The sequence below is a fragment of the Fistularia commersonii genome, chromosome 28, assembly GCF_037954325.1.
Source record: "Fistularia commersonii isolate RoL2024-O1a breed Wild chromosome 28, RoL_Fcom_v1.0, whole genome shotgun sequence".
NCBI lineage: Eukaryota > Metazoa > Chordata > Actinopteri > Syngnathiformes > Fistulariidae > Fistularia > Fistularia commersonii.
The window spans coordinates 13,465,302-13,488,270 of record NC_141311.1 but is presented as its reverse complement, the minus strand read 5'-3'; the positions used below and the strand labels follow the sequence as shown (position 1 = coordinate 13,488,270).

The following is a 22,969-nucleotide window of genomic DNA, read 5'->3' as shown; positions in this document are numbered from 1 at the left end:
GTGGTCAAAAAGTGTTTTTCTCACCAATTTGAAGCGTTTTTGGTACAAAGTGGAAAATAAACTAATGAATTCTTTTAAGCTGGTGTCTGGTGCTGAAATATGTTGAATAGGACATGATTCTGCACAATATATGTCAAAATCTCTAAAATCCTGCATTAGTTTCAAAAGTTATAGCCATGTGGTCCAAAGTGCTTATCTCACCTAGTTGAAGCGTTTATTTGGTAAAAAGTGAAAAAAATTAATGAATTCTTTCCAACTGGTGTCTGGCGCTGAGATATGTTGTATAGGAGGTTATTTTGCACAATATATGTCAAAATCGCTCAAATCCAGCCATAGTTTCAAAACATATAGCCATGTGGTCAAAAAGTGCTTATCTCACCGAGTTTTGGTACAAAATGAAAATATCTCATAAATTCCATCAAGCTGGTTACTGGTGCTGAAATATATTGAGTAGGACAGGATCCTGCACAATATATGTCAGAATCACTTTTATCCAAACGCTGGTTCAAAAGATATTGCTATGTGGTCAAAAAGTGTTTATCTCATCGAGTCAAACGCTTTTGGTATAAAGTGGAAAAAACTAATGAATTTGTTGATGGCCTGTGTCTGGTGCTGAAATATGTTGTATAGGAGATGATTCTACACAATGTATGTCAGAAATTGCTCAAATCCAGCCATCGTTTCAAAAGATATAGCCATGTGGTCAAAAAGTGCTTATCTCACCGAGTTGAAGCGTTTTTGGTACAAATTGTAAATAACGTATGAATTCTTTCAAGGTTGTATCTAGTGTTGAAATATGTTGAAAAGGCCATGATTCTGCACAAGAAATGTCAAACTCACTCAAATACAGTCACTCAGTCAAAAGATATAGCCATGTGGTCAAAAAGTGCTTATCCCACCAAGTTGAAGCATATACCGTACAAATTGTAAATGACGCATGAATTCTTTCAGGGTTGTATCTAGTCTTGAGATATGTTGAAAAGGCCATGATTCTGCACAATATATGCCAAAATCACTCAAATGCAGCAACTTGGTCAAAAGATATATATGGTCAAAAAGTTCTTATCTCACCAAGTTGAAGCGTTTACGGTACATATTGTAAATAACTTGTGAATTCTTGCAAGCTTTTGTCTGTTGCTGAAATATGTTGATTAGGACATGGTTCTGCACAATATATGTAAAAATCATTAAAATCCAACAGCTGGTTCGAGAGATATAGCCATTCGGTCAAAAAGTGCTTATCTCGCCGAGTTGAAGCGATTAAGGTACAAATTGTAAATAACTTATGAATGCTTTCAGGCTTGTGTCCTGTGCAGATATAAGTTGAATAGGACATTCATTTGCTGCATGTTTAAAAGATATAGCCATGTGGTCAAAATCTGCTAATCTCCCCGAGTTGAAGAATTTATAGTTCAAATTGTAAATAACTTATGAATGCTTTAAGGCTTGTGTCCAGATATTTGTTGAATAGGACATCATTCTTCACAATATGTCTCAAAATCACTCAAATCCAGCTACAGGTTTAAAAGATATAGCCATTTGGTCAAGAAGTGCTTATCTCACCGAGTTGAAGCAGTTATGGCATAAATTATAAATACCTTATGAATTCATTCTAGCCTGTGTCCGATGCTAAAATTATAGGTAAAGGACATAATTCTGCACAACATATGTCAAAATCACTCAAATCCATCTGCAGATTTAAAAGATATAGCCATGTGGTCAAAAAGTGCTTATTTCACCAATTTTAAGCCTTTTTATGGACAAATTGTAAATACCTTATGAAGTCTTTCAAGCTTATGTCTGGTGCTGATATATGTTGAATACGACATGATTCTGCACCGTATGTGTCAAAATCACTCAAATCCATCTGCAGTTTTAAAAGATATAGCCATGTGGTCAAAAAGTGCTTATCCCACCGAGTTGAAGCATTTATGGCATAAATTGTAAATAACTTATGAATTCTTTATTGCTTGTGTCTGGTGATGATATATGTTGAATAGGACATGATTCTGCGCATTATATGTTAAAATCACCCAAATCCAGAAGCATGTTTAAATGATATAGCCATGTGGTCAAAAAAGTCTTCTCTCACCAAGTTAAACCATTTATGGTACATATTGTAAATAACTTATGAATTCTTTCTAGCTTGTGTTTGGTGCTGAAAAATGTTGAATAGGACATGATTCTGCAGAATATGTCAATATCATTATAATCCAGACGTATCTTTTTAATTCTGTTCAATTTCTACATTTGTTTCTACAAGACCTGTGATTTTTCTTTGCAGAATGTATTTTTTTGTCAGTGCCATAGATTTTTGTATTTAATCATATTTTATTTAATCATATATATTTTTCATTTTTGACTCAGCGAAAATTGCAGATAAGAGGCCATGAGAAAGAATATAACTTATTTGATTTATTTATTTTTATTTTCTCATTTTACTATTTGACAGCAGTAATTGATATGATCATCCAGCAGTACAATGTTGCATTTTCAGTTTATAATGCATGCAATTTCATTTATGAATTTAGGTGTTGGTTCAAAAGGCTATGTTCAGTCAGTTCAATATGTTTTAATAAACACTGAATTAGCCCAGCCCTCGGCTTGAAACTAATTTGTTTTTTTTGGACCTCTGTGTTTTTGACTTTGACATCCCTATTGTCTAGGATGTGATACAATTTCATGTCAAAAGTACTGCAATCAGACTATTACTTTTAAAAGATATTCGCTGTGTGGTTGAAAAATGCTTATCTCGCTAAGTTGAAGCATCTGGAAAAATTGTGAATAACTTACCGAAATATGTTGTAGGGAATGTGATTTTACACAATGTCAAAACTACTGGGATCCAACAAAAACTGGAGAAGATATGGTGGTTGAGGTAGAGCAATCGTCTTTGGAACCAAACATTCCTGAGTCTATTCTCTTATGTGTTGAAGTGTTTTTGAGCAAGACACTGAACCCCTAACTGTCCCCCTGGCATTGGTCAGCAGCATGTCAGTAGGCGTGCTCATGGTTCATCCATGATGGGTTAATTGTAGAGAACGAATTTCCCCATAGGGAAAAATTGAACATGGTGAAGTTATATTGTTTTCCTTCTTCAATGACACCTGATGCAAATGATTGGAAGTGTTCAGTTTTATTTCACTGGCTTTTTGAACAGACACACCAATTTATTATCAGCAGAAATAAATAAAAATGTCGACTGGATCACACAAAAATGGATTGGGGCGGGTCCTTACACAGCTCCATGTAGGTATAGTGCCAGGAACCGCCTGAATGTCTCAGGCTTATATCCTGCCAGTCCAGCTGGAACCTGCAGTGAACATTGTTTCATGTTATAAAATATCTAGAGCATGTTAACATAGCCAATGTCCCCAATATCATCAGATATAGGGGACATTGCTCAGACTCTTTCCCTTGCCAGAGTGTCCTCTGCAGGGGAAAGAGTCTGAGCTGGTGCAAGAGGCTGAGAGGTTCTGGCTAGATAAAGCTGAGCTTGCTTAAAAGCAAAGCTTGCGTTCCAGGAATTGCACTACTTTTAGTTTTCCCCAGTGAAAGTAGCTAAGTGATTGTGAGCAAACTTATTGTCCTCTGGCTGTAAGTTCAGGTTCACCCCAGGGGAAACAAGGGTATCTTCCCTCTGCCTCTGGGTAGGGAAACAGGTTCAGTTCAGCAGAGCAGCTCAGAATACACACCTTTTCTGGAGTCCGGAGGGGAGGGGGGGTTGCTATACAGCACTCTGCCCATGCTGCTGGGGGGTTTCAATGCTCACATAGGCAATAACAGTGACAACTAGAAAGCTTGATTGGGAGGATAGGCCCTTCAATTGAACCACAGTTCAGGGACTGACTTTGTGGACATGTATCAGACTTGCAGTCGCAGGTCTTGGAAAAAAAAGGTCAGGACTTCCAACTGATCACCACCAGGACATGGTCATACCTGTGAGGCATGGCAGGCCCAAACATTTGTGAGAAATGTCTGGCAGAGTCCCCTGTCAGAGGGAACCTCGATTCCCACCTCTGGATGACAACGCTCCAGGGGGATCAGGGGACACTGAGTTCAAGATGGCCATATTCCATGTCTCTATTGTTAAGGCAGCCAACTGGAGCTCTGGCTGTAAGGCAGTTGCAGCCTATCATGGAGATAAATCTGGATGGCATCAAAATGAAGGACTTTTGACTTTTTGGGGAGGGAGCTGAAAGGTAATGACAGGCAGAGCAGAATGTAACTTTGGTGGTCACAAAGACAGAAATTCAAGCATGGACAATATTTGGGAAGACAATGGAGAATGAATTCTGGATGGCTTTAAGGAGATTGTAGTCAACCATCCCGCAGCTCAGGAGTGGGAAGCAGTGAACTGTGTATAGGGGGGGAAGATGCTTTGCTGACCTCAACTCAGGAAGCTAGGGGTTGGCAGTTTGAAAACATCCTCACTCTGCCTCCTCATTGTAAGTTGTGTCTGTTAGTCTGAGGACTCAGGTGGGTTCTCCTATCTCTGGTGCTTAAGTCACAGAGATGCTTAAAAAGCTCCATGATGGCAGAGCCCTGAGGGAGGATAAGATCCGCTCTGAGTTCCTCAAGGCTCCAAAAGTTGTGGGTCTGCCTTGATTGACATGCCTCAGCATCATCACTTTAAGATTCAAGAATCACGAGTTTTAATTGTCATTGTGTAGGCACAATGAAATTTTGCAGTGACAGCTCCCAGCTCGTGGATCACACCTCTCAGACTCCCTTGTAAGGTCTATTCAGAGGTTCTCAAGAGGAGGATCCATTAGCTAGTTGAAACTCAAATTCTGTGCCACATGGTTTTTGTCCTGGTTGCGGAAAAATGGATCAGATCCACACCCTGAGCAGGGTGCATGGGATCAACAATTATCTATATGTGCTTTGTGGACTTGGAGAAGGTACTCTACAGTGTCCCTCAGGAAGTCCTGTGGGCTATACTCCAGGAGTATGGGGTAGTAGACCCACTGATGCAGCCAATTTTATCCCTGTACGTCTGGTGTCAGAGCTTGATCCACTGGGACGGAAGTAAGTTTATGTTCTTCCCGGTGGGGGATACTCCAGGAGTATGGGGTAGTAGACCCACTGATACAGCCCATTTTGTCCCTGTACGTCTGGTGTCAGAGCTTGATCCACTGTGTCGGAAGTAAGTTCATGTTCTTTCCAGTGAGGATTGGACTCAATTTTCACAGATTGTCAAAGCATGTAAATGACTTTTTTCATACCCTGATTCAATGTCCAGATACCTCTCAAAGCAAACATGATGTAGCATGCCAAATTTACATCCAAATTACATTCAGTTACTTTTCTTTTCAAAAACCATCATAATTTGTCATTCTTGGCCTCCCCACCACCAAGATTTTTACCTTTACTTGTTTCTTCTTAATCAGAGGTTTGACTTTTGCAAAATCATACAGCTCTACATCTTCATCCAGCCACACCTGCAAGTGACAATATCATAAAAACAATGAATCAAACAGATCATAAAGAGCTTTCTGAAGTTCAAAACCTGAAACAGATTTGGATTGTGTTATTTAAAGTCTGTAACAGATTGGTGAGGAGTTTAAATATTATCTGTCATGTTAATTTGAAAAAAACGCGAATGAGTTATTTTACAAAAAACAATAATAATTAAGGATAAGAATAAGTTGATTTTTATACAGGGTCCTGAAGAAACATTGGTTGATATCTGGTACATGCTTTCCCACACATTTCAAGCTCTCCCCCACTTTTTGTTTGCAACACCTAAAGGATAGATAATTGCCTCTCTTGCTCAACACACACAACTACTCAAATGGAATTAGTCAACCTTTGACAGACTTTATACAGCTGTCAAGACACTTCTGGTCTTCCATGGGATACAGGTTCTCCAGAACTGTTCATCTTGATTATACAGTTAGTCCATGAAAAGGCTTCACTTTTACAGCATTAACGGTTAAAATTAACATGAATCATCACCTGCAGGAGTTGACAGGAAATATAGAACAGTGATGCATACTAATAAAATCAGGTCATAAGACATACTTTGGATTACTGTTGGTAATCTTTTGTTTTGTCTGTTAGTCTATGAAGAGAGGGTCTTTCTTGCAACTCTCGTCAACAACTTTATTATTAGTTACTCTTTCTGATGATTATGTTATTTGTTGTTAAATCTTTATTTCATCCTTCTTATAACTTTTAATCTCAAACTGAACCTTCAAAATTTGGATTTCAACTTTAATATCCTACATCCTGATAATTGTAACCCATGACAATCATGTTCACATAGCACTTCAGATTCCATGCTGTGGATGAGGATTGAATACCTGGTTCTTGATGCCATCATCTCTCGAGAGCTCTGTAGTGTTGAGCTGGAATACCATAAACTGAAAAACTCTACCATTGGTCCCCACTGCTCGAATAGTAATGGGCTGCTCCAGTATATGCTGAGTCTGACACACACCAATAAACAAACAAACACACACACGCACGCACGCACGCACGCACGCACACACACACACATACATACATACATACATACATACATACATACATACATACATACATACACAGAATTAGAAGGGGAACCCAGTTTACACAAAATAACTTAAGAGTTGTACTATTAGCTCACTCTGCTGAATATGAAATTGTCTTTGTATGACGTTGTCTGTCTCAGAAATAAACTGTCAGTAATAGTTATACAAAGAAGAAAAGCCTTTAATGTCATATACAGTTATACATAGAGCAACATCAGCAAAGTTTGACCACAGCATTTAACCCATCATGGATGCACGATGAACAGTAGGCAGCTAAGGGGAGCCAGGGGAGCAGTTCGGGGTTCAGTGTTTCACTCAACACTTTGAGAGGCTGGGAGGAAACGGGAATCAAACCAGGAATGGTCAGTTCCAAGGACGACCGCTCTAAGCCTCCGCGCCAGGCCACCCAGTAGCTGATTGAAGTCTGCATCATTAATAGATTAATGTTCTGGTAAATCAGACCTGGCCATTGTACAGCCCCCTGGCTACATATGGCCCTTTCGTTGACTCTAACTGGCCACATAAGGCGAATTGGAAATTACAAAATAAACATATTTTCTAACTTTACCTCTTGCATGGACTAAAGCTGCATTGCTTTTATTTTGAAGTAGTTTTTTATTCATGTGCATAATGACGCAAAACATATATCAAGACGTGCACATGATTGGATCCTTGTCACAAGACTACTTTAGCCCTCAAAATGTCCGCTAAAAAAGGACAGGTAAGTGTTGAATGCACGGTTTTCAACAAAAATTGGACAGCCAAGTATTTATTTACTGAAGTGAGAAGTAAAGCCATGTGTTCAGCATGCAGGGAGCAGATCACAGTGTTTAAGGACTCCAATGTGAGTCGGCATTACAAGATGAAACACACGGAGAAATAGAAAAACTTGACTGACGCTGCAAGGGCGGGGACATCCGATGCTTTGCTAGCTCTGCTGCAAAAGCAGCAAGGCTTTTTTACCAAGCTTCACATATCCAGGGATGCAGCAGCCAAGACCAGCTTTGTGATATCCCACAAAATTGCTAAAAACAGTCAGCCGTTCTCAGAAGGGGAGCTTGTCAGATTGCTTGGTGCACTCTTTCACAAACATATCCCCTGAAATATCCCCAAACACATGCCCTGAAAAAAAAAGCTGCATTTGAGCAAGTCCTGCAGTCCAGGCGAACCGTGACTAGAGGGATTGAGGACATTGCAGGGAATCTGGAGCTTCAGCTTTAACGTGAAGTGGAAAGTTTCCCTTTTTCTCCTTAGCTTTGGACGAGAGCTGTGATGTCCACAACACTGCCCAGTTACTCATATTTGTCCGCGGAATAACACTTCAAGATTACGGAGGAGCTGGAGGCAATGCAGTCAATGAAAGGAATGGGACGACAGGGAATGATCTATCCACGGAGGAGAGCGAGTGTATAGGTACACTGGGACTTAAATGGGACTGTTTGGCACGTGTCACAATGGCTGATTGTCCAAATCTTGCCGGAAAAAATTTCGGACTTTTGAAACTTATGCAAGATAAAGTTACTGAAATCGACGCGGATCAGAAACTGGTATTTTTGCATTGTATGTTACACCAACATGTGTTGTGCGAGTCAGTTTTAAAAACACCAAATGAGTTTGTTAGACTACAAATGTTGGCATGTAAAGGCACCAACTAGCAGTTAACTGGGACACTTTCTTTGGAAGCCTTTTTCTCAAAATCACAGTTCAGTGATATTAAGTGACAGTTCAATATGATATATTTTTCTTAATATTTGGACTAGAAAGAAAAATTTGAATGTCTTGAGAATGCTAAGAACCTCTTTCCAACAGTAAATGAAACTCGAAATGCATTTGAGTGAATGGGACTGAAAATGTTCATTAATATGAGTCACAAATGGTGAAAACGTTCATATTGTTTACCATTGTTTTGGGAAATTTGATTCAATAATGACATTTTTTGTAAGGAAAACTCACTTTGCCATCGCTTAACTATGACATATACTCTTGACAGCTTGTCAAAACAATGTTATTTACTGAAATACAATTAATATTATGCAGAATTGAGTTCAGCCTTATGGCATCCATAATATTTTCTCTTTCTGAGAGAAAGATGGCATCATGGAAAGAATAATTGCCCACCCCAGTGGTGAATGAATAATTTGTGTGTAATGGCCAAAGTATTCTGTCACTTGGATAACAGTGTAAAATAGAGCTTCAGAATTGTGTTTGTTCAATCAGTTACAGACAGGAAAGATAGTAGGGGCGTAGCCCAGGGGATTATGGCAGATGTCCTTGTAACTGAATATTCTTAGATCAATTCCCGATTCCTCCTAGCCTGGTGAAATATTGGTGAGCAGAATACTGGCTGCTGATGTTCAGTGGCTGCCTTCTGCTCCTGGTTCATCCATGATGGGTAAAAGGCAGTGAGCAAATTCCACTGATGATGTGCTCTATGTAGAACTGAATGTGACGAATAAAGGTCTTTTTTTCTTTTACAGCAGTGGTCCCCAAACTATGGTCCAGAGGCTGGATACAGCCCGCTGCCACATTTTGTCCAGCCCCTGAACAATACCAAAGATGCTTTCTGATTTTTTTTAAATTCTGGCCACGTCATAGTGACTTGTATTGTACATGCATAGACCGTAACATTCTATTCCACCCCTCTGCAGTCGGTGCCTCATCTGAAACCCCTCCCTCAAAAAAAAAGTCCTGGACACACCCCTGTCAAATCACAAAGAATAACGGCTAAAATGCAGGGTAAAATGCAGGGTAAATGCAGGGTAAAAACACCTACCAGGTTAAATAACCTGGTAGGTGTATTTAACTTGGTAGGTGTTGGTATCAGTTCCGTTTCATAGCCTGTTTGCTTTCTGGTTTTCAAAGTGAATTTGATATGAGAGAGCTGCAAACATATGTGTCTACAAGAAAGTTAATGCTCCTTGTTCTTTTTATCTGTGAAAAACCTAAAAGGGGTTATTTGGTCATTATTTATTTCAAAAATAGTGTTATTTGTTTCATTAATAATGTTATTATTTATTTTCAGATTTTTTTTTCCTGTCAAGATCCCAGAAAGGGTGAATTTCTGGTTAGGTGTGGCTTTCTGGAAAACAATAAATATTTACGTTTAGACACCTCTGCGATCGTCACTTTTTGTTACAAACTGGCCTGGCCCCCCGTCAGAGAAGGGAAAAGTAATTTAGCCCTCGCAGGAAAAAGTTTGGGGACCCCTGTTCTACAGTATGTGGATGGCTGTACTATGTGGAAGACATGTGAGGTAGTGCTCACTACATTGTTTAACTTTAGTTATTCATATTTTTACTGCTGCTCTGTTGTTCTTGTATACAGGTCAGTTTGGTCAGCCCAACAAGCAATGGTCTGTGTTGTGTTCCCCTTCTTAAGCACAATTTTAGACAATATCTTTGGTGAATTAATAATAATAGCTGGTTAATCACTGTTTAGCTACACACAAGTCCTGGTTCATGTTTTGTGTCTTTTTATTGAAAAAGTTTTTTTTTGTTTACTTGTTTCTTTTATTCAAAGGGGAGATCTAAAAAGCAACCACTGCCTTCAACCATGAACTCTTTGTTCAGTGTTCAGTATACTCACCCCAAACAGTGTTTGTGCTCGTGCCAGAGCATTTCCAAAGGCGAACATGATCATCTTGGCTTTGAACTGGTCTGGGCCAAGTCTATTATTTGAGTCGATTCCCTCCAAGAAATACAGGGAATGCGCATGGGGGTAAGCATAGTCATGGGTGAAACCTGATTGTACACAAAAGACTTTATTAGTTCATCATCCAACTATTTTCATATTTGTCAATATTTGTAAAATATGTAGTGAAAGGCTGAGAGATTTGTGTGTTTGATTCAAAAGAGGTATTTTTGAGTAACACATTTGTAGTTAACCTCTAAATCTACCAGATGTTAATCCATGAAATTTGCATTTCATCTGGCCAATTATGTAAAACCTAGTAATTTGACCTCTGTGGATAAAAGAAAGTTTTGTAGATGAAATTCGCTCACCTGTGCAGTTCTCCTTGTTGTATACATGTACTTTCTGTAAGTCAATGGTTGGGGAGACAGGATAGAAGGGTTCTAAAATATGATTTGCTGTTGTCAAAACTTCCTTTTTCCCATAAACTTCTGGGGGCAGGTCCATGCTGGAGAGCAATATACCATTTTGACCTCTAACTTGAAATAGGTCGTCCCCTGATCACCAACACACAGCGGAAATGTTTTCAGGTATACAAGCAATTATCAATCTGTCCAACACTGGGTATCTTTCCTTCAATTTCTTTTTCAACCAATCTCAAATTCCACCTCATATCCTTCAATTTGCATGGTTATACCTTTGGTATATAACTGTCTTGTGAACAAAATTATTTTTTAACCATATAAAAGGACAATCATACAGTGTGATAAGCTTAATTATGCCCTTCACCTTAGGTCACAGAGGAGGGGTGATTATACCTCTTTTCCATGATGCTACAAGTGAGTACTTCTCTGCAAAGAGTCTGCGTCTGACGGATGAATGGCTGGATTCCAGCGTCACACAGAGATTCAGCAGGTTCAAGAGCAGTGTGTTACTGAAGACAATATAGTTGTCACTCAACAAATGTTATACATTTAGTCCTTTAGCAGGTTCACTCAGATTTTCACTGACACATGATGAGTATTCTTATCTTTTCTACCATGTTCAAAAGTATAATTAGGTTCAAATCCGTGTAGATTGGCTTAGAAGATGTGGAACTGTGCTTCCACAATCTGTTTTCTGAAAGCAATATTCAATTTTTCTGGCTTTTACATAGTACCAATTGTTATTATGTAGAGTGGGGAAAAGCACCCCACTATACATACTATTCAAACACACACACACACACACACACACACACACACACACACACACACACACACACACACACACACACACACACATATTATGGTATAGTGAATAGTTTAACACATACCAGAAGTTGCCTTGGCTAGGACGCTCCCCTCTTGTGTCCCAGAAGCGGGCATGTTTGATAGCAAGCTGCACACGTTCATCCTTATCTGGTAAATGGCAGACTGGGCTCTTTGCCAGTGAGTCAAGTTGAGGGGGCAGACCAGATATTAAGTGACTTTTCGTCAACCACAAAGCCTGACGCACTCCTGTTGGGGAGAGGGGAGAAACCTATAGCTGTAGATCTGTAGATTTATAGACCTTTACTCCTTAATTCTAAACACAGCATGAAAATGAAAGTCACTTCTATTTAAATGTTTGTTGTATTGTCTATAAACTGAATTGCAGTACAAATGACGAAATTTACATGCTTTAAAAACAGAAAAGTGAGCATTAGTGTCAATAGGTCAGGCACTGGACAGTACAGGACAATAGGACAGGACAGGAGCTCATTCTTGGGTTCTGGGTTCTAGTGATTAGAAAATTTCATAATTGTGTCAGTCTCCATTAAATGTTGAAACCAACTGAAAGGATTCAGTGTTTATTATTTTTAGGACATTAAGGAAATATGTTTCCCTGTGTAATTAAAATTACTACTTTGTTGTCCGCAGTGAGTGTCAGATAGTTTGACAACTCCTCAAAGTGAATATAGTTGTTGTTTTTGGTTTGTTAAGGCATGAATTCATCTTCTTATCAATACAAAAAGTAGAATATAATGGCAATTTTTATTAAAATCAATTCAAATTAAAATGTCACTGATGAGTGCTAGGGTAGTTTATGTTGCTACTTCAAATTAAAAACTTTCAAGAAACATAAATGCACAATTTGATCGGTTTCTTTACTATGGATTATAACAAGTTGACAGATCATTATTCAAAGGGATTCAGCAATCAGTTTCTTCTACACACTGCAGAGAGGGCTAAGACAAGCAGATATCTAAAAAGAGAAACCAGAAACAAGCCTTGAAATAACAATATGAACATTGTGTAAATGCAGCCTTAGCTGTAATATCAGCCAATGAACAAAAGGAGGTATACAAAATCATGCCTTACAATGTTATCTTCATATTTAAGAACAAAATGAACATTCATCCATCTCTTACAGCTTATTCTGCACTTGGGGTCCCAGGACACTGGAGCCTGTTTCAGCTATCTAGCTGGATGTGAGGCGGCTCACGCCCTGGACCAGTTACCAAGCCTCTGCTCTCTCATTCACATTATTTTCAAATTAACCCTGCATGTTTTTTGGTCTGTGTAAGGAAACCAGACAACTAGGAGGAAATCCACACAGACAGGGGGAGAATATGTAAACTCCACACAAAAAGGCCACCTGCGGGACGCAAATCAGGTCCTTCATGCTTTGAGGCAAAAGTGCATCCTCTGAAAATTAACATGTCGTCTTTTTAAAAAAGTTTGACTTTTAATTTCGTATATGCCCTATCGTCATTTCCAATAGCTTCACTGTTATTATTTCTACCAATTTTCCCGCATTCTGGGTTCGAAGGGTTGATGGATCCTTCTTCTCAATTGTCATAGGGCAGGAGTCTGTCGTCTCTCAATCACAGGTCCAGTCAATCACAGGACAATGGGATCGTGCTGGTTGACTCATTTAGAATTGCAATTAATTAACCCGCAGCCTGCACTTTGAATGGGGGAGATTATGGGAGGAAACGCTCGCAAACACGGCGAGAATACGCAAAAGTCACGCAGACAAACCCTCTGCGCATCTCCTTCACCACAACATCTCGTGGTCAATTCCGACAAAGTACTGTGCTCCCTAGTTATTATTGTTTGTCAAAATAAATTATTTGAAATATATCTACAAACTTTGTGTAACATCCTTAAAAAATACATTTTTTCAAGAATACGTAAAAAAGTCCCCAGTTTCTTGTACGTGATAATTATACATTTCTAGCTTGGTTATTCGAGAGGATGTTACGCTCGTTTCACGTCATTTCCCCCTTATTTCCAGCTTGCTATTAGTTCGTGTCCAGACGAATAAGCAAGTTACTAAGTCACAGCTTTAGTCATTTCCGCATTTGCATTTTTTATGTGTTATTGGCTGTGACACAATACCTTCCAGTGCATTTGTCCTGGGATTATAAACGTAACACGGCTTATCTTTGTACGGAGCCATCTGACGAGCCGGGGGAGACCTATAGTGGCTTGCGTCTTGGTATGCTCGTTCCCATGGAGCGTACACGGACTTCATGAGACCCGGCACATAGTGCATCCTCTCCGCGTACGTGACGGTATCCAGTCCAGGGATAACCACTCTCTTCGGCGGGGTTTGCGCCATAGGAACTTTGCCAGTCATGCTGAAGTGTCTTCGGACGTTCAGACGGCCTCTTTCGCCGAGACAGCGTAACCACGGCATGTCACACACGAAAAATTTGTTAGAATACATAGACGAGGCGAAATTCAAAGACTGCAACATGTGATCAGTATGTTGAGAAATGTATCTGATCCTCCTAATTTCTGTCGAAATCGGTCTTAAAACTGGCACTACGTGGTATTAAATCTAGACGGGCGCAGACATTTTGAATATTTTCAACTGCACTGGAACTTAGCACTCTTTGGTGTATTACCGCCACCAACTGGTGTGGCGGATATGTACATCATAGTCTTCATATCGGTAGAGGGCTGCTGAGATCAGGGACTGCCAGGTAACCAAGAGGCAGTGACGTGCAATCAGTAGAGGCATGGGAGGCCGGGCTTCACCTGTCATCAAGGAAAGAAAAATATGCAAAATGAAAAAATAAATTAAATGGTCGAATTTATCCAGTGATTTGTACTCTGAAGTTATTTTCCACATAGCTTCACCATTTTTAGTTTTTTTTTTTTCAAAATCACTAAAAAAATTCACATATACCATTCAAATATGAAGAAGAGACATGTGATGATGCGGCAACCAGCTGAGACCACTATGGATTGCACAATGATTCTGCTAACTGTGCTGGCATGCTATGTACTGTCTCTGTGGATGTCACTATTAAAAAACACTTCTAATTTATGAACTAAATTTCCATAGTTTAGCTGATGTGTCTAATGTTTTTTTGTCAACAACTGTAGCATGTTTCTCGTGCTTCTTGTAATGATAAAACGACTGCGACGAGACATTAATTGAGGCAGGCAGTGACGTTGCCTCATGGTAGGGGGCACTGCTGATCCCAGGGATCCTTCTTACTACTTGGACACAGCATAATAGAATTAGCAGTAGCAAGCTAAAGTAAACAGTTAGCAAGTCAAGTGCAGCCATCCAACTATTTTTTTGCTGATCTCATCAGGCTGTATAGCTCACAAATGGTGAGGGATGAATGTAAATCTCCTGGGCAGCTTCTCAACTTTTTGGCCAAGAAGGAACTCATTCAAACTGTTCCTGACGGGACAAAGTTGCTCCGGCAGGTGGTCACTGTTCCGGCTACGACAGCATCGGTAGAGCGGTCATTCTCAGCACTGAAAAGACTCAAAACATACAGTCGGAACAGGACCGATCAAGGACGACTGTCTTCACTGGCAGTGATTTCCATTGAGACAGAGAGACTTTAAAACTGAAGAAAGATAATGAAGACATCTACAAGCAAGTTATTGATGCTTCAGAAGGAACGGTGCATGGACTTCATTTATAATAATAAGGTTTTTTTTTAACATGCTTTTTTCTATGCTACAGTTTGTATATGTAAAGATTGCTGATATGATATTTTAAACAAAACACATCAACTGCTGTCAACAAAATGGTGAATAAGCTACTCTGTAGGGTTCATATGTTTGTAAATCTGACAGTGATGACGTCAGTAACTCACCAGCCATGAACCTCACAGCACGTCACTGCCAAGAGGAGGACATAAAGTTAGTTAGTGCGAGAAGAGGATATTGAGAAGACAGTTAGATGGAGGGAGATGAATCACTGCGGTAGCCCCTGAAGGGAACAACTGAAAGAAAACTGGTATGGAATATTGTATGCCCCCCACGTCAAAACACCTTGATATTCAAAACACATAATTTTGCATATTTAATTAAATAAATAAAACACAATTTTCTTGCAATTGAGTGTTCATATCTACTATATTGTAGTTGTGTATATGGTGTACTTTTTAATCTTGATGTAATTGTTGTTATTGCTCCTCCCCCACACAGCTTTGTGCTTTCCCCTTGGAGTTCCCTCGGCGTAGTCGCCTTGTGCTTTGTACGTCCTCTCTCTTGTGCTCCCTTTGCTGTCTTTGCTCCTTCCCCAGAGCCAATGACCATTTTCCCCTCCGTGCCGGCCTAGACCTCACAGCAGTGTCCTGCCTGGCCTCTAGTTCCAACCTTTGCCTCCTCAAGATCCCAGCCTTATTCTCAATTTCCATTGCAGTATAGGGTTGCCATTTTTCCACTGTTAAGATGACATTTCGGGGTTTTCTTAAGAAAGATAAAGGGAATCTTCTTCACTCTTCAGTTCAGTTATGTCAAATACATCGATAGATAAAAGAAATTAAACATTACTGAATGTTTTTTTGGTTACTTGAAATAAATCTACATGATATCAGGGGTGATGGTGGCTCAGTTGGGAGAGCGGGCTTCCACCCAATCCGAAGGTTGGTAGTTCTTTTACTGGCTCCTCCAGTCTCCATGCTGAAGTGTCCTTCAGCAATAAACTCTGCTCCTGTTGGTCAGGCTAGGGCCCTGAATGGTAGCAGTGTTGATCCCAGTGTGTGTGTGTGTGTGTGTGTGATTGGGTAAATGTAATAGAGTGCTTTGAAACCACAAGGTGAGGAAAGCAACAATGAGTGAAGACCATGGATTTACAATTACATTTCAGTTAATCTGCTTTGGAGCAATATAGCTACCATACAACACTTCATTGACACTGTATTAACCCAATGTTTCATCAAACTTAGTAACAGATCTAACTTTACAGAGGACACTTGTAAAACACCTTGCTGGTACACTCTATATGTCAAATCAGAAAGTCTTGTCCCTCGTGGTCTAGTGGTTAGGATTTGGCGTTCTCACTGCTGCAGCCTGGTTTTGATTCCCAGTCAGGGAACATACTGTGTCGCAGGCAGTAGCGCAATCATCTTTGGAACTGAACAGTCCTGATTCAATTCCCAGCTCCTTCTAATATGCTGAGGTGCTGTTGAGCAAAACACTGAACCCCAACTGCTCTGCTGGTGGATGGCACCCTACAGCTCATGGTTCATCCATGATGGGTTAGTTGCAGAGAATGAATTTCCCCACAGGAATTATTAAATTGTTCTGAATACCGCTCTGATTTCAACACTATTATTATTTAAATAAATCTTTATCATCCACTACGCAGGAAGAAGCTGTTCAACATGCTGTTCAACATGCTGTTCAACATGCTGTTCAACATGTAGAACTGTTGTCGAAGATAAGCTGTTTCTAGTTTATGGCAAATCACTGGAAATAGCTACCCTGGCATTTATCAACGATATAATAAACACTCATCCAGTTCTCAAAAACAAAAATGTAATTAATTCTGGATTCATTACAAATCAACTGAAATATTGCAAGCCTTTTATTATTTTAATATTGCGGATTATGGCTTACAATATTAGAATATCATGAAAAAGTATTTTTTGTTTTTTTTAAATTGCATTACAGAAGATAAAGAACTTTATCACAATATTCTAATTTTCTGAGACAGTCCTGTATTTTCAATTTATGTCTTTTGTAAATACATATCTATCCAACTAGAACATAAGACGTTGCTAAATGTCACTTCCTGTGGCAATTAGGTGGTACTAGGTGGTACAATGTACTAGTGTAAATTGTTATTTTGTGATTCTTCAGACCTCATCCAACATGCAGAATATCAAAGACATCACAACAGCAGATCAGAGAATAATATTTGTTCCCTATCATCTTTTGTTGAGAAAAGGTAGGCCTCAGCAGGTGTATTTAAGTGTTGCTGTTGGTGAAATTTGTTAATAGATCATTCATAAGGTGCATTATTTGATAGAATATAATCTTGGGACATTAGAGCACTGCTTATGAGTGACACAGGGCTCCATTGCTATTCACTTCTGTGAGTTACACTGAAGATGAAGAATGGCCAATAGAAGATTACGTGGACTGTATTACCTTGCCACCAGCACATTCTCACAAAGTAATCAAGAGGAACAAGTAATATACGCACATTATTAAAAGGCTACCTGTATCTGTCATGTTGTTGAGAGAGCTAGTGTAAATTCACGTGGTGCTGTACCATCTAGACTCAAATCAAACACATGAACAATCAACATGACTTAACCACATAGAACCACCATTAATTTTTTGGTCAATATGCTACTATGCTTCCATCATATAATGAATATTGTCATTGTTTTAACAGCAGGGTGCCTTTGAGGGTCTTCTTCTCCTTTCGGATTTCGCCACAGCGAATCAACCATCTCCATCTAACCCTATTCTCTGTATCCTCCTTAACATCTTCATCTATGAGACCTTCAGCTCTGCTTCCTGTCTTTTCGTCATTGTAATTGTTTCTAGTCCATACAGCATCGCTGGTCTCACCGCTGTCTTGTACTTTTCCTTTCATTCTGGCTAATAGTCTTCTATCACAAAGTACCCGACACTTTTTTCCACCTATTCCAACCTGCTTGAACCCATCTCTTCACCTCTTCTTTTCCACACTCTCTACTGCTCTGTGCTGTACTGTACTGAGCCCTTCCTGTCTAACCTCATCTGCCAGCCTTTCCATCACTACTGCTAACAAGAAGGGGCTGATCCCTGATGGAGTCCCACCTTGACCTTCGCTGTTACCCCTACAGCACACCGCACTACTGTCTTACGGCTAGCATACATGTCCTGCACCAGTCTAGCATACTTCTCAGCCACTCCTGATTTCCTCATACAATACCAGAGTTCCTCTCTTGGCACTCTTATCATATGCTTTTTCTTGGTCTACAAAAACACAATGCAGCTCCCTCTGGCCCTCTCTACTTCTCTATTTGCATTCTCAAAGTAAATACTGCATCGGTAGCATGAAGCCATACTGCTGTTCACAAATGCTGACTTCTGCTCTCCGTCTAGTTTCCACTACTCTTTCACTTAATTTCATTGTATGGCTCATCAACTTTATATAGTTGCCGCAATTTTGCACATCCCCCTTATTCTTGAAAATGGGCACCATCACACTTCATCTCCATTCTTCAGGCATCTTCTCACTCTCTAAGATCCTGTTGGATAATCTAGTCAGAAACTCCACCGCTGCCTTTCCTCGACACTTCCACACCTCCACAGGTATATCATCAGGACCCACTGCCTTTCCATTCCTCATTCTCTTCAATGAGGGTGATAAAATAAAATGACTTATCAAAGAAATGGTATAAATGGTGGAAATCTGAAATCTAAACGGTAGACTTGACAAAATCTTGAGAATTTGGATAATCTATACAACAAACATTTGGTGCTGTCCTTGAGGTAATCCTGTTTCCTGTCAAGAACCCTCTGGTTTGTACTGACTAAACATCTGAATGCCCTCAGAGGAAAATATGAACTAAGGATAATTAGCTGAGGCTGTTCTTTCAGCCACCAATGGATATATCCATGAGTGACAAAGGGGGAAGGGGAGATGGAGCGGAAGGTGAAGGTAGAGGTTGTAAAAGCGACACAGAGGGAGGATAATGACTTGTATGCTGTGCTGGACAGTAAGGAGTGAGAGACTGAGTAATACAGGTTGGAAAGAGAGAGATAGAGATGAGACAGGTGTGCATCAAGGTTCAGGTGGTCAAGGATGAGAGGGAAATGTATTGACAGGTGCCAGAAATCGAATTGAAAGCTGGAAAGTGTAGTGATTAACAAGATGTGAGAGAGAACAAAGAGAAGAAGAAATAAACATTGTGGACCACAAAGTGGCAGAGATTAGTAAAGGTAAAGTGAGGAGAGCATTGAGGGAGCTAGAGTTGAAAGGCAGTTGATCCCAATAATATAAAAGCAGGGGGCCAAGAGAGGACCTATGAAACTGTATGTGGAAAACTAGAACGGTAGACATTGCTAGAGCGGTGCAGGACATGTATATGAGCTGTGAGACCATGGTGAGGTGTACCATAGGTATGACAGAGCTGGAGGTAGAATTTTATTAGGGATCAGCTCTGAGCCCATTATTGTTTGCAATAGTGAGAGAGGCTGACAGATGAAGCTGGACAAGTATATCCATTAAAAATGTTTGCTGATGTAATGACTGCAGGGGCAAGTGGAAGAAAATCTAGAGAGGTGGAGGTATGCCCTGGAAAGGAAAGGAATGAAGGTTAGCAACAGTACAGAATGTGTGAATGGCGGATGGCGAAATTACAGGGAGAAGGGATAAAAAGGTGGAGGATTTTAAGTACCTTAGGTCAACAGTACAGGCTAAGGAGTATGGAAAAGACATGAAGAAACACATTCAAGCAGGTTGGAACAGGAAGGGATAAAAGTGTTAGGGGTAATGTACAAGAATATTAGCAAGAATGAAAGATGTACAAGACAGTGGTAAGACCAGCAATGCTTTATGGATTAGAAACAGGACCATTGAACAAAAGACAGGAACAGAGCTGGAGGAAGCAGAGATGAAAATCTTAAGGTTCTCTTTACGAGTGACGAGGATGGATAAGATGAGGATTGAGACCATCAGAGAGACACCACGTTAAAAGTTTTGAAGTTAATAGAGGCCAAACTGCAAATGTTTTGGACATGTGCATAGGAGGGATAGTGAATACATTGCTCGAAGGTTGCTAGTCGGAACTGCCAAACAGGAGGCCTAGAGGAAAACCAAAGAGAAGATATATGGATATAGTAAGAGGACATGAAGTTAGTTGGTGAGAAGAGGATGCAGAAAATAAAGTTTGATGATGGAAGATGATGCACTGTGGTGCCTGTGAAGGTAGCAGCCAAAAGAAAAAGATGGGATAGGATAATCTAAGGCATATTACAATATATCATTTATTATCTGGAACATTTCTCAGCTTTCAGGAAATCTTTCCCTGCTTTAAGAAATCTTTTTTATTCATATATACTTTCATTGAAATACTGCCAGATGACACAATGAAACAGAAAATAATTATTTCATTTAATACGTTTATAACATTGTTTTGATTGGGAAAATACAGAATAGCTTCTCAAACTACTGAGTTAATCAAAATGCTGGATCAGTTAGGGAGCACTGGTATTCAACTTTTCCTGACAACTACGCCAGAAGTTCAGCAGCCTACTGTCCTTGTTAGAGCAGAAGTCTGAGAAGTCTCTGAGCAACCGTTCACCGAGCCTCTCATCACCCAGCACTCCAGTCCTCCACGCTTTGGTAAGCATAGTGTTGTAGGCCCAATAGTAGCCAGCTTGCTCCTCAACACTATACGGTCCCAGGTTATTTGAGGAGGTGGAATTCCTGCGTCTCCGTTGCTGCCCACTTGAGTACTTTCTCTTTGAGTATGGTAGCTGCAGGAACACGGTGCCTGACAAAAAAAGTAAGAGTGAAACGCAGCAATATCCAGAAAATATGGTCACTTGTTTTTGTGAGAAATGGCATACCTGTAACATGAATATACTGTGGCTTGTTGTCCAAGGGAAAATTAAAACTAGAGGCAGAAAACTTGTCTTGAATGAAGCCAAATCTATGAAAGGAACAGTTATTAAGTAAATATTAAGTATTAAGTAATATCTAATATGTGATGTCAGTGGCAGAATCAGAAGAAAATGGAACTCTTCACTCTTCACTTTTCTGGTACCTGAAAACTGAACTATATTGAAGCAGCCTCCAGATTTAAAAATAACTGTCACCATTTAGATGGGGAAAATGCTACACTTTTGAAATGGGCATACACACCAAGGTTGTCAATTACTGGCCTGGCATGTAAATGACTGCATTTCTGGTGTTTCCTGCAATCTCATGTGCACAGTGATAGTTTCAAATATTGTGGTCCGCAAATGGAACTATTTGAAATCAGTGACTGGAAACAGAACACTGATGTGTAAACAAGCCTTAGCAACTGGCCTATAGACATAATTGATGACACCATCAATCAAGCTACTAAGAAGCAATAAGCAATTAGCAAAGGAAACCTAGATAGAACAACCAAAATCAGGGAAAAGCAAGGCAGGATGCAGAACTGTGACTGAAAATTTTAAAGTAAGTAAAGCTTGTCAGTGTTTTTATTTATGTTTTTTTAATAAATACACAATTCAGTCATTCGCCTTTTGTGCTACTGGTACCAATCTTCTGTTTTTCAAAATATCCCCAGAATGCTTAATGTTACATCAGACAAACCTACTACAGAATTGCTATGGCGTCTAATTGCATAAAGGTAACTGGTTCTATGCTCCTTAATCCTTTTGAAATCTGAATGGGTAAAGGGAAAAGGCAAGAAAGCAGATACATTCGCAGAGATAAAATAAAATCTGTGCTTGCCAGATTAACTAAGATGGCTAGCTAACATAAACCTTTTCATTAAGTTATAAAGTCAATCCACCCATCTTCTAGAGCTTATCTCGGGTTGAGTTACAGGGGCAATAACTGAAGCAGAGTTGCCGAGACTTCCCTCTCCCTAGCCACTCCTTCCACCTTTTCCAAGGGAATCCAAAGGCAGTCCTGGGCCAGACGAGACACAGTACCTCCTCCCGGTTGGACAACCCCAGAACATCTCATTAAGGAGGCATCCACGAGGCATCCTGACCAGATGCTCGGGCCATCTCACCTGGCTCTTCACAATAAGAAGAGATGGCTCTACTCTGAGCCCCTTCCAGGTGACCAATTTTCTCACCCTATCTCTGAGGGAGAACCTTGACACCCTGCAGACATAACTTATCTCCACTGCTTGTATCTGTGATATGGTTCTTTTGCACTACTGACAGCTCTTGACCACAGGAGAGGGTGGGAATATAAATCGACTAGTAAATCAAGAGCTTTGCTTTTTGGCTCAGATTCTTCTTCCCCATGATGGGTTGAGGCAGAGTAGGTATTACTGCTGATGCTGCAGCTCCATTCTTCCCTCACTCGTGAACAAAACCCTGAAATATTTCAACTCCTCCACTTGGAGTAGACTCTCATCTCTGACCTGGAGAGGGCTATCCACCGTCATCTAGCCAAGGACCATGTCCTCAGATTAAGAGGTGCATATTTTCATTCAAGCTGCTTCACATTCAATTGTGAACCGTTGCAATTAATAGCTACAGACAGTCTGATAAAGGTTATGAAAATAATTGGTGAGAAAGGCTTGCCCTGGCAAAATCCAACCCTGGCCTGAAACTAATCAGACTAACTGCTGATAACTGCAGGTTACGGCACTGGCCATACAGAGAATGAATGGACCATATCCTGGGCCCCAGTTCTCATGTAGACTGGTTGGGAAAAATCCAGTGCAACCTCAAGGACCCTGCCAATGATATAGAGCTGGTCCACTCTTCCATGATCAGGACGAAAACTTATTGCTCCTCCTGGATCCAAGATTTGACTACTCAATGAACCCTGCTCGAAAATACCCCCAAAAAGACCTTTCAAAGGGAAGCTGAAGTTAGAATACACACCCCAGTAGTTGGATCATACCCTCTGATCCCCCT

At 40.0% G+C, this 22,969-nt stretch overlaps 2 protein-coding genes across 12 annotated transcripts in view; both read right to left on the bottom strand.

The window, feature by feature from the left end:
• Nucleotides 1-3,117: 3,117 nt before the first annotated feature.
• On the bottom strand, nucleotides 3,118-14,012 carry mrpl37 (mitochondrial ribosomal protein L37). Of its 2 annotated transcripts, none has more exons than XM_086176242.1 (8): nucleotides 13,561-14,012; nucleotides 11,464-11,649; nucleotides 10,967-11,082; nucleotides 10,520-10,705; nucleotides 10,104-10,258; nucleotides 6,309-6,434; nucleotides 5,370-5,444; nucleotides 3,118-3,313 (listed from the first exon to the last, which is right to left on the bottom strand). In XM_086176242.1, the coding sequence occupies exons 1-8, from the start codon at nucleotides 13,872-13,874 to the stop codon at nucleotides 3,236-3,238; spliced, it is 1,236 nt and encodes a 411-aa protein (XP_086032368.1). In that variant the 5' UTR covers nucleotides 13,875-14,012; the 3' UTR covers nucleotides 3,118-3,235. The 2 variants fall into 2 exon arrangements, with proteins under 2 accessions (XP_086032368.1, XP_086032367.1); XM_086176241.1 differs by having other exon boundaries at nucleotides 11,464-11,647; nucleotides 13,514-14,007.
• Nucleotides 14,013-20,480: 6,468 nt separating this feature from the next.
• The window catches only part of depdc5 (DEP domain containing 5, GATOR1 subcomplex subunit), a 45,303-nt gene continuing 42,814 nt past the window's right edge, over nucleotides 20,481-22,969 (bottom strand). For 9 of the 10 annotated variants that reach the window (XR_015108906.1, XM_086175402.1, XM_086175406.1 and 6 more), the window contains 2 exons: nucleotides 20,945-21,027; nucleotides 20,481-20,868 (listed from right to left, as the gene is read on the bottom strand). Coding sequence is in view for 8 of the 10 variants with exons in the window: in XM_086175402.1 (XP_086031528.1) it covers nucleotides 20,570-20,868; nucleotides 20,945-21,027 (382 nt within the window). In the remaining 2 variants the exon portion in view is untranslated. Of the gene's footprint in view, nucleotides 20,869-20,943; nucleotides 21,028-22,969 lie in introns of those variants that run through there. The other variant, XR_015108905.1, reaches the window with a different exon arrangement.

Coding starts and splice junctions, on each gene's coding strand:
- mrpl37 (XM_086176241.1), bottom strand. CDS start 13,874: ATGTTGCAGTCTTTGAATTTCGCCTCGTCTATGTATTCTAACAAATTT. Junction 11,648..13,513: donor CAGGACAAATGCACTGGAAG/GTATTGTGTCAC, acceptor TCTCCCCAACAG/GAGTGCGTCAGGCTTTGTGG. Junction 10,259..10,519: donor CAACAAGGAGAACTGCACAG/GTGAGCGAATTT, acceptor GTGTACAATCAG/GTTTCACCCATGACTATGCT.